At 56.0% G+C, this 10,629-nt stretch overlaps 1 protein-coding gene across 4 annotated transcripts in view; it reads right to left on the bottom strand.

Annotated features, from left to right (window-relative positions):
- Positions 1-10,629, bottom strand: part of SLC35E2B (solute carrier family 35 member E2B) — a 41,917-nt gene that overhangs the window by 11,612 nt on the left and 19,676 nt on the right. For all 4 annotated transcript variants that reach the window (XM_004705217.3, XM_045298871.1, XM_045298870.1 and 1 more), the window contains exons 2-6: positions 9,376-9,872; positions 8,658-8,793; positions 6,992-7,119; positions 2,711-2,831; positions 536-589 (exon numbers count right to left, since the gene is read on the bottom strand). In XM_004705217.3, the coding sequence (XP_004705274.1) occupies positions 536-589; positions 2,711-2,831; positions 6,992-7,119; positions 8,658-8,793; positions 9,376-9,700 (764 nt within the window). In that variant the 5' untranslated portion in view covers positions 9,701-9,872. The remainder of the gene's footprint in view (positions 1-535; positions 590-2,710; positions 2,832-6,991; positions 7,120-8,657; positions 8,794-9,375; positions 9,873-10,629) is intronic.

The following is a 10,629-nucleotide window of genomic DNA, read 5'->3' as shown; positions in this document are numbered from 1 at the left end:
GATAAAAATCTATTCTTTTGGAAGTCCATTCTTTCCTGTGGACTTTTTGGACCCTTCTTGTTCCTCTTCGGGAGAAAAATCAGCCCCCCAGAAGCCTTCTGTGGCGGGCTGTCACTGCACGTGAGTGGACACGTGGACGGATGCTGTCCGGTCGCCGTATGTGTCGCTGTGTATACACGTGCACGGTCTCAACAACAAAATTAACTTAAAAGATTTTAAAGAAGAGACACACGAATAAATCAAAATTGAAGAAGAAAACTCGGTGTGGAGCCCAGTTCGACTCTGACCAGTGTCGGTGAGAGCGCTGTGAGTCAGGGTGGGCTGTCCGGCCACTGGTTGAAGGCAACATGGGTACGTGTCCTGTCTTAGGGGGATCCTGCACCTTAAAACCAGAAAGCATAACCCAAGGTGTACCAACGACTCCACCAGGGCTCCCCTGATAAACACCCATAACTGTGAAACACAAACGTAAAACCACACCCCAGCAAGCATGGCCCTGGGCTTTCTGAACCGAGAGCCTGATGGTGACACTTACGAGAACCTGTACTTGTCCCCACTGAGGAGCTTCTTTGAAAAGACGTTTTGCAAACTAGAAACGAAGAAAAGAAAGGGTTACATCTCGATGCACGTCAGGGAACATCGATGGTCCGCGTGTCTGCTTCTTACTAAGCGATGGTGATGACCGTTGGCGGCAGGGAGCAGCCCCGGGCACTGCCACAGCACCTCCCTGCGAGGTGGCCTCCGTGCCTGACCTATGTGACAGGGGCGTGAACTGAGATGCTCCACGGCGCAGTGACCTCTCGGAGGTCACATAGCATTTCCGACTCGTAGACACCCAAGTCTGTGTTCTGAGCACTGCACCGGCCTTTCTGCCTGTGTCCCCCTCCCCCCAATGTGCCGGAGTCCTGGCCCCTGTCCTTGTGGATGTGACCATGTTTGGATATGGCATTTTCTTGGTTAAGTAATGAGGGCATACCAGTCCTGGGTGGGTCTGAGTTATAAGAACAAAATAGACACCGCGAGGCACACACGGTGAAGAAGGTCAACAGTGAAGACCTCTTACAAAGCCAGGGACGCCAAGGGTCACAGGCAGATACCCACAGGAGTCCACGCAGCAGAGACCCCCAATGTGTGGGGGGAAGTCAGATACTTGCTGCCAGATTGCTGTCTCATCCCACCACAGGAGTGGGCCTGCTCCCTGCTGCTGGAGACAATGGACTACTTCTTTCTGAAGCTTGGGACCATTAGCTTGGTTCCTGTAGGAGGGGTTTATACCCTACTGATAAGGGTTCTTATAGAGACCACCCCCTAGACCATCCCCTCATTACTGTGTAACCTATAGTGCAGCCCCTCCCTGTAATTAGTGGGCTGGCATGCCCCCAAAAGTTCTATAGGCGTGAGTGAGCAATATAGGGCTCTTGGACCACTCGGACTCTGACCTCCCTGACTCTCTTCCCCCTCTCCCTTGTTCCCTTCCCCTCCCCTCCTTCCCTTCCCCCTCTCTCCACGTGGACCACCAAGCTGGGCTGAGGTGAGCAATGGTGCCATGTAACATGCCTGACTGTATTATTGTATTATCTCTCATGCTCTCGATGACTTTAATATAATACTTATATATCTCAACCGTACAATTGTGCATTACCGAACCCTGAAGTAGTATTACTGAATCCGAGTAGTAGTAATAGGAGTATTAACGGTGGGGGCTGGCCCCCCCACCCCCTCCCTCTGCGTCTTTGTTTTTTTAATTTAATACTACACCAATGAGGACGTTTCACCTCCAGAACCGGGAGCCCACACATTCCTGTTCTCTAAAGCCAGCTCCTCACACTAACACGTACTGCAAGTACCCACTGTAAACCACCACAAAACCCACCTAGATGAGGCCACATGGTCCACCATGACCTCGAAGCCAAGGTGAAAATGCAGCGGGCAGGGAAGCGGGATGAACGAACAGAACAAACACTGGAAGAAGAAAGCGACCAGGGTCACGGACCCTCAACACGCACACTGTCTCCGAAAACCCAATACAGTTCACTTCTTTAAAAAGCCACCTCTCCTTGGGGTGGTTCCCTCATGACAGCCCTTGAAGGGCTTCCCAAGGGTCAGCAGCTGCCCTGGGCTGGGACACGTGAGGATTGTGAGTCAGTGACCCCAGAGGCTGCTGTAGGCCTGAAGACTCCAGGGAAAAATAGGGACAAAATTCCCTGACAGGACAGATAAGCCGTGGGAGAAGGGACAAGTGGCTGAGGGCAAACCAGAACAGCATCACCCTCAACGATGACCAGGGAGGTAGGAGAAGAGAATAAGGATGTATTCCCCCCTAGACAAGGGGGTTTAAATACAAATGTGGAGTCTGTGGGGGCCGATCAAAGACACACAGCAAGGGCCACGGAGTTTGCAGGCCAGCCAGCAGCAGGGGTCGGGAGCCCTCTAGAGATGTTTATGAGCTCAGCTGACAATCCCACTTCTAGAATCCACCCTACAGGCCAGGTGGAAGTCCAGTCGGCCTGTGTCAGAAGACATTTCCCACCCTGTGAGCAGCTGGGGCTCCCCAGCAAGCACACGGTGCGCTGGGGTGCGTGTTCAAGACGGCCTGGAGGCAGTCGTGAGAATCTGCGTGTGCTCATAAAGCAACACGGAACGTTGTTCAGATCCTCAAACACGAGCCGGTTTTACGTGTCCACAGCAATGAAGGCCACAAGGGACTCACCAGTCCATGATGTTGGTGGACAAGGCGGCGGAAAAGCCCAGCACGTTGAAGCTCAGCTCCGTCGCGGTGCACAGCGCCAGCCCGCCCATGACTGGGATCAGTGAGAGGTTGACCAGCAGCCCTGAGGGAAGCGGAGACCACACGGTGACTGGGAGCCTGAGGCTAGATGCCGAGGCGGCTCTTATTTCTTCTGCATGGAACTTATGGCCTTTTAAGTCAACTGAAACACTAACATATATCCCAGGGGTCTGGAGCCCGGTGGCACAGTGGTGAAGCATTCAGTCCCTAACCAACAGGCCAGCAGCTGGAACCCCCATGTGCAAAAGTTGTGACAGCTGGCTTCCCTAGAGATTTATAACCTAGGCTGCCCTCTAGAACCCCATGAGCTGGAATCAACTCAACGGCACTGAGCTTGGTACCAGTTCACATCCATCAAGGCAGACGTTATCCCAAAGACACTCAGGGACGAGTGTGGAGAGGATGTGGAGAAACTGGAACCTTCCCCCATTGCCGTGAGAACGTAAGGGAGTGCAGCTGTGTGGAAATCCAGTTTTCGTTTACTCAGAAAACTAAACAGAGAATGAGCATGGTCCCCAGCAATTCCACTCCCAGGTACAGACCCCGAAGGAAACCCCCTTCCACACAGAAACGTGTACGTCAGTGTTGACAGTCCCGTTGGTCAAAAGAGAGACTCTGGACAGAAAGTGCGCCTCGACGGACAAAGGATGTGTCCGTGTGGTGGAACGTTGCTCAGCCACGAGGAAGAATGAGCTACAGTGTGGGTGAACCTTGGAAACCCCGTTGTGGTTAGACGCTGTCCAGCTGGTTCCCATTTACAGGGACCCCGAGTACAAGGGGACGAATCACTGTCCCCTCACAATTGTTGTGATGCCTGAACTGTTAGTGCTCGTGCGTTCATGATCCATCTTGTTGAACACATTCGTCTATTTCCCTGGCCACTTTCCAAGCACTAGCCTCTCCTGATAATATGTCCCAGGGGCGTGGGGTGACGTCTCACCACACACGCTTCCAAGGAGCATTCTGCCTGCACTTCTTCTACGACAGGCTGGTTTCTGCTGCGGCTTCACCAGCATTCTAACTCACATGTGTGCCTTCTCCTTTGGCCGTCCTGATTCCCTGCTTAGCTTTCCCATGTGGATGAGGAGACTGAAATACCATCGTGAGTATTTATACTGCGTCTGAAGTGGAAATACTTTAAAAGAGGTCTTGTGCTGGGGGAAACGATCGTGATGATCCACCTGTAGCCCTCTCCCTGCGAGTACCGTGTCGTTCACGTTCAGCAAAAGGGGACAGACCCTCTGTGCCCAGGCCGGTCCACGCTGACCTCCCAAGAACCCGCCGTCGTCCCTTGTCACACACTGAACACTGCGGTCCGGAGCAGGACCTTGCGGGCCTGTGGTTCGTCTCCCCAGTGATGACCTTGTGAGTGGCACACAGAGGACCACTGCCAGTCCTGCACCATCTTCCTGCCGGTGGCTGTGTCTGAGTCCCTCCTTACAGCTGTGCCACCAACCCGCCTCGAGTGTCACCGTACTCCCTCCCAAGGGGCCTTCTCGCTGTACATCCTGGAGACAGAACCCGCAGGGCACACTGCAGTCACTGCCCTGGCCAGCAACTGCAATTGAAGGTATCGACTCTTCTTCCCGCTTCCCTGTCCAGTTCTCACATGCAGGGGAGGTGACTGAAAAGGCCAGACTGGAGTCAGATACGCCTTAGTCACTGGAGTGGCACCTTGGTCACTTAAGATGTTAAAGAGGTCTGTTGCCGCAGGTCTCCCCGGGGCAGCTTGTTCTTTAATTTCTTGACGGCTGCTTCCGTGAACGAACCTGGACTGTTCGATGAATGGAGACGAATGGATAATTGATTGTTGATTTGTGAGTAAGCACCGACCATGTTCCATTTTCCCCCCTTCCATTTGTCAGGGCATCGTTTATGGGGCTCTGTGGATAGAACGACTGAGGAAGCACTAAAGGAAGAGACCACGGCATCTCCACAATTGAGTCAATGTAGCAAACCCACAAGTGCCCTGTGGTGGAGAGGGCCGGGGCTCGAGAGAGAAGCCTTGGGTGTATCCGAAGGAAAATACTCGTTTTCTGTCATTTGGGCTTGTCTCTGGCCTGTCTGGAATTTTCTGTTGGATGATGGACCATGTGCTTTTAGCCCAGAGAGAGAGCTGGTGGCTCTGGGTGCTGCTTTAGTGAGGACTTGCTTCAGTCCCGGGCAGGCAGCAGGCAGAGGTGTGTACGGCTACTCCACCCAGCGGATTTCAGCCGATTTGATTCGCGTTCTACAGGAAGCTCCCCGCAGGCTGGCCTTGCCCGCCCAGCCCCACGAGCCTACCCTGCTCCCATTCTCTGGCCCTGCGCAGAGACCAGCACGTGCCTTGAGCACTGCTGAGTGTCAGGGTCACGTTGCTGGGTGACGCTGAATCCTGGGTCCCTCAAGTCTCCCCGACTTGTTCTCCAGTGCCCCCAGTTATTAGATTTCATCAGGGTGTCCTTGTTGTTCACAGCAAGGGAGTGTATTAGATCTGAGCTTGCCCACCCCGGGGGTGGGGCGGGGGTGGAGCGCGGGGGCGGGCCAGATGATGACTCTCTGCCATCAACGGAAACAAAGTCCCTCTGAGTGGCTCAGTTACCGCCAACATGTGTGCCTTCAAGCTCATTTGCTTTCATGTTGCGAGTGAGTTTTAAGACTTGCTTTCTGCATGTGGACTGCATTTCTGTCATCACATCAAATAAGCCCATGGTCCCCAAAGGACCCTGGTGAGGTGTCTAGCAAGGGCCCTGTTCCCTCAGCCTCCCTCCTGCTCCCTGGTGATGTGATGCCATGGTCCAAAGACCTCCCTGTTTTCAACACAAACGCAAATACATCGCATCTTCCTGATCCGCAGATTCCATGCTGGCAAAGGCGCCTATGTGTAAGGTTTCGTTTGAATGCCAGACTCAACATTCCTGGGGCGTCTGTCTGCAGGCGTGTGCAGAGCAGGAAGCACGTGAGCGGCTGCATGGCGCGGCCCGGCCGAGGCCCAGCAAGGCGACTCTGTGCGTCCTCTCCCAGCTGGCCCGCGTGGACCCGCGTCCTTCTCACAGTCTAGTTTGAGCGCCGAGTGACTTCTGTTAGTATTTTGTGGCGCCTGTTGGTGATGTCACTGCTGACTGCTGTCCAGTATCCCCAAAGACAAGAAGGTGCTGACGGGTCCTCTAGAGAAGAGGGGTCTTCGAGGTGAGCTTTGTGCAGTGCGAGTTCGATTGAGTCTCACGCTGAGGAGGCAGCAATACGTAGTAGGTCAAGTGTTCTTTACACAGAAACACATAGAACACACAGGGAGGCGCTGATCAAGTCACAGGAATGTTGTGACCAGAGGCTCGCGGGGAACTCATCCTCTGGTTCCCTGGGAGCAAGGAGAACTTGCTAAGTGCAGGTTCCCAGTGGCCTTTGTATAGAAAATAATCGACTTCACATGTCTCACGAATCTCTGCCGCGCCTAGACAGCAGATCAGGTGTTAAACACCACACTGGGCACCGCCTGCCTCTGTGTAACAATCCTGGAGGCACTGTTTTCCAGAAGGCTGGCAGGTTAAACCAGGGCACGTGGGGTTTGCATGTGGCTGGGAACAACGGTGAGTCTGCAACACCTCTGGGAAAGAAACCCAATTTGCTGAGCCTGGGGCAGCATCAGGGAGCCAGGGCAGCAGTGATCAGAAGTGGTCCAGGAACTTGTAGGCCAGAGGGGCAGAGGGGAGAACCCAAGGAGGGTGGTCACTTTGAGAGGAGTTGCAGGTGGTCAGGTGGCTTTCCAGTCTGACCCTTCCTCACCTGGCGCCGTGTGGAGAGGACACTGGCTAGCCTCTGGGGACCCAGTCCTTCCTCCACCACCTCTGCTCTTTGAATCGACACCAGGGAAACCTGGTTTATTAATTACTCTCCGTCCCTTCAGTCGGCCCAGGCCAACACCACAAAGGGACAAGGAGAGCCCAGCAAGAACAGAATGAACCATCTACTCATGACCCCTACGAACCTATTTCTGAGGGACAGGGGGCTCAGAACAGACTGTCCGGCACGATGTGGGGCTGAGCGTGGGCTGACAGGGCAGCCAGAAACCAGACAGTAGGATTCTGCTGCTGCTCAGTCTTAGGCCTAGCCGGCAGGGCCAGCCACACCGTCATGGGGGAGCAGGAGCCCGGAGAGGCAGAAGGTGGAGATGAGCCACGTTCCCGGCGTGTGCGGGTATGTGCAGGGCTCCAGGGGGCTGCTCACCCGTGTACTCCCCCAGGATCATCCGGGACATGATCACCGTGAAGATGGGAGCCGAGCTCTTCACCGTCTCGGCGAAGGACACGGCCACATTCTTCAGGCTGACCAGCCCCAAGACCACGGTGGCGAACCTGCAGGCAGGCAGAGAAGGGCATGGGTGTGCAGGGAAGGCATCCACCCGCCGTCAGCTCCACCGGGGAGCCTGTGTGGTAGCCACGGCCTGTCCCTCATCCTTCTCATCCCACCTCAACCGCCCTTCTCCCCACTCCCTCCATCTTCTTCCCCTCCTGCTTCCTCTCCCTCTCCTCTCTCCCCTGGTTCCTTGTTTCCTCTCTCCCCAGCCCCGCATCCTGCCTGCGGCCCCACAGGAGTGCTTGGGTCCCTTTCCCCATGTTTTGTGGGGAGCCCAGCTGGACACAGCCCTGGCCCCAGCGATGCCTCGGTGTCACCCGGGGAGGAGCGTCGTTGCCCTCGCTCCCTTAAACTAAGCCATCACAGCTGTTCAGGGGCAGGACCGGGGACATGCAGCCCGTGGGTCGTATACCAAAACCACACTCAGTGCCCGGGTTCATTTGGACTCAAGGCCCCCATAGGGCAGGGTCGAACTGCCCCTGTGAGTTGCTGAGACTGCCGCTCTTTACAAGGAGCCCACCACAGCAACCCCATGACACCTCCCCGACTCCTCCCCACACCCCTGGAAACTACCAGTCCCAGCTCACCTCGCACACCTCCCCAAGGAGAAGCAGTTTCAACCATGGCATTACCAAAACCCACACCAAACTCATGCCATCGAGTCAGGGGTGACTCAGGGTGGCCCTACAGGACAGGGTAGAACCGCTCCTGTAGGATTCCGGGAGTCCAATTCTTCACAGGAGTAGAAAGTCTCCTCGCCCACCTCAACCCACCCCCGGAGCCACTGGCGGTTTCAAACTGCTAACCTCAGACCCGCACGTAACCACTGTGCTAGCGGGACTCCCATGGGCAAATTCATTAAATGGTGACCAGAAGGGCCCACAAGGGATGTTATACATATCCCAGGAACCCTTGGCAGGAAAAAGGCTCATCCCACTTGGTAAAGCGGAGGGGCAGCGAAGAAGAGCAAGGCCTTCCACAAGCTGGGCTGACGCAGGGGCTGCAACAATGGGCTCTGTCACAACGGCGCTGAGGCTGGCGCAGGACGGGTGGGGCTTTGTTCTGTGGTGCACGTACACGGAGTCCTGCGGAGTCGGAACCAGCCCACCAGCACCTAACAGAAACAGCCACCCGGCTCTAGAGCGCAGGCGCCCACACTTAGTTGGCTTCCTGCCCCCTTTTTGGAACAAAAAAGAAACTATTCAGCACCCTCCTGGAAATGGCACATTTTTGTATCATAGTCCATAGTCCTGGGTAAAGTGTAGGTACTGCTTTTGCAGGCCTCCCCCTCCCCCCACCCCTGGTCGTTCCTGCACCTCCTTGACTTTGGGAAACAGTGCTCTGGAGGGAACTTTTGCCGGTGGCATAAGACCCACAAAGGCAGACCCCCATGAGGCCCAGAAGGCCAGCGGGCCTGGTGTTTTCCCGGGCTGCATGAGTCTCCCAGCCCGAGTCAGCGGGGGCCCTCTCACAGGGCGGGAAAGGCGTTGTCACTGAAAGCTTAGACATGCCCCCAGCCGTCGTCCTCGGTCCTTACCGCATCAGACCCACAAAGAGCATGGTCATGATGAAGTTGGGCGGGTAGGAGAGGCGGCTTTTGTGTTGATACAAACAGCAGGGGACGAAAATCTTGACGCAGCCAATGAGCGTGGTGGACAGCATTTGCACGGCACCTGGGCAGAAGGGGAGACCCAAGCTAGAAGGGAGCCCTTCCTCTCCTGGACTCGGGGGGAGGGGCAGGCTTGGCAGGGGTGGGGGTGCCCTTCCTCTTCAAGTGCACAGAGCACTGTCCTGACCTGTCACGTGTCCTGGCCCCCATGGCTTCTCAGGGGAGAGGCCTGCCCCCATCCTGGCCCCTTCAGGACTCACCTCCCTCCCTCCCTGGCCACCACCTGCTCTCTCCATTCCCACAAGGGAATGGTAATTGGGGGTGTGAGGCAGCGGTGACCGGTCAGACTTTTCACCTTCCACCCTGGAGATCTGGGTTCCATTCCTGGCCCAGGCAGCTACCACCTACCAGTGGAGGCTTTTGTATAGTGTGAAGATGCTGAACAGGCGTGAGTGGAGCTTTCTGACCAAGAGGGACTCGAAAGAAAAGCAGCCACGAACATCTCCATGGCTCCCCCAGGTCCGAGCCACAGCCCAGGGGCCGGCGGGTCAGGCCGGTGTGCACCAGGGCACGGCGTGTCGGCGCTGACTCCACGGCAGTGCCAACAACCCCGTGGGGTCTTGAAGGAGCGGGCGCCCAGACTCACCCAGCATGCTGGGCTCCCCTTCCAGCAGGGACAGGATGTACTTGTTGAGGAAGAGGGTGCAGAAGCTGAAGAAGAACCACAGGCTGAGGTAGAGCAGGGCCCGGGAGCTCCAGACGCCCAGGTCCGACTCGATGACCGTGGTCTCGGTGATGGTGACGGTGAGCACGCTCTCCTCCGCGGGGACGCCGTCGCTCTGGGTGAGGACGAGCTTCTCACTGCGAGGGCCGAACAGGAAGCCCCAGGGCAGAGAAGCCTTTCCTTTGGCCTTCTCCTCCGGGCTCGGCAGGACCTCCTCCAGGGCGGGGGGCTTCGTTAAAGGCGACATGCTGGGACCACAGCCAAAGAGGGCGTGCTGGTCTCAAGGACGGGCACCATGGGCTGGCGCAGAATCCCAGAGCCAGGGCACTGCCGAGCCGACGGGCGGAAGCATGAGGCCGGCATGCGCAAGGGAACCTGGGCCCGGAAGTCCTCTCCTTCAGCAAGCCGTGGGGTCGGGGCTGCAAAGTTAGTTAGAGGAGAACACTGTAAAGTTCTTTAAAATGCCACCGACGCTCAACGCCCACCCTCACCGCCATGGAGTCGATGGCACAAAGGGACCCTCCAGGGACACATAGGGACCCTCCCTGTGGCTTTCCGAGGCTGGGACTCTTTACAAGAGTAGAAAGCCCCGTCTTTCTCCCGAGGAGCGGCTGGGGGGTTTGAACTGCTGACTTCGTGGCTGGCAGCCAAACGTGTCACCCACCATGCCACCAGGATTCCCCAGAGAAGCTGGTGATGGAGAATCTGGCAGTGACTTTGGGTGATGGTTCAACAAGAGGAAGGTCATGGATGTTGCCTAACTGTACGCAGACAAGTGTGGGGCTGTGGATCTAGTTTTCATTCCACATTCTACCGATCGTGCTGCTGGGGATAAACACCGCAAAACACACGCCAAATCCATAGCGCCCTGGGTGGGATTTAGTGACGAGTTAAGCGTCTTCGAGTTGCGCAACCAACCTCGTGTCCTTTGTTAAACTGATCCTCCTCAAACGCAAACCAAATACACTCGCTGCCACCCAGTCGATGCCGCAAACTTTGCAAACTTTGCTGTTGGGAGCCACGGAGAGTCCAAGCTTGGAGTCTGCGTGACAACTGATGGACATTGTGTCCATGGTAGCACTTTTGAGAATTAAACTTGTGACACGGTAACAACACCAGTTTCCTCCCGGCCTGGGTGGCTCAAACCCAACCTGTTCATTCCTTCGAGAATTAAAC

Source organism: Echinops telfairi, unplaced genomic scaffold (assembly GCF_000313985.2).
Source record: "Echinops telfairi isolate 266 unplaced genomic scaffold, ASM31398v2 ScPeMD7_7457;HRSCAF=8495, whole genome shotgun sequence".
NCBI lineage: Eukaryota > Metazoa > Chordata > Mammalia > Afrosoricida > Tenrecidae > Echinops > Echinops telfairi.
The sequence above is the reverse complement of the archived record's forward strand: the minus strand, read 5'-3'. Positions and strand labels throughout refer to the sequence as shown.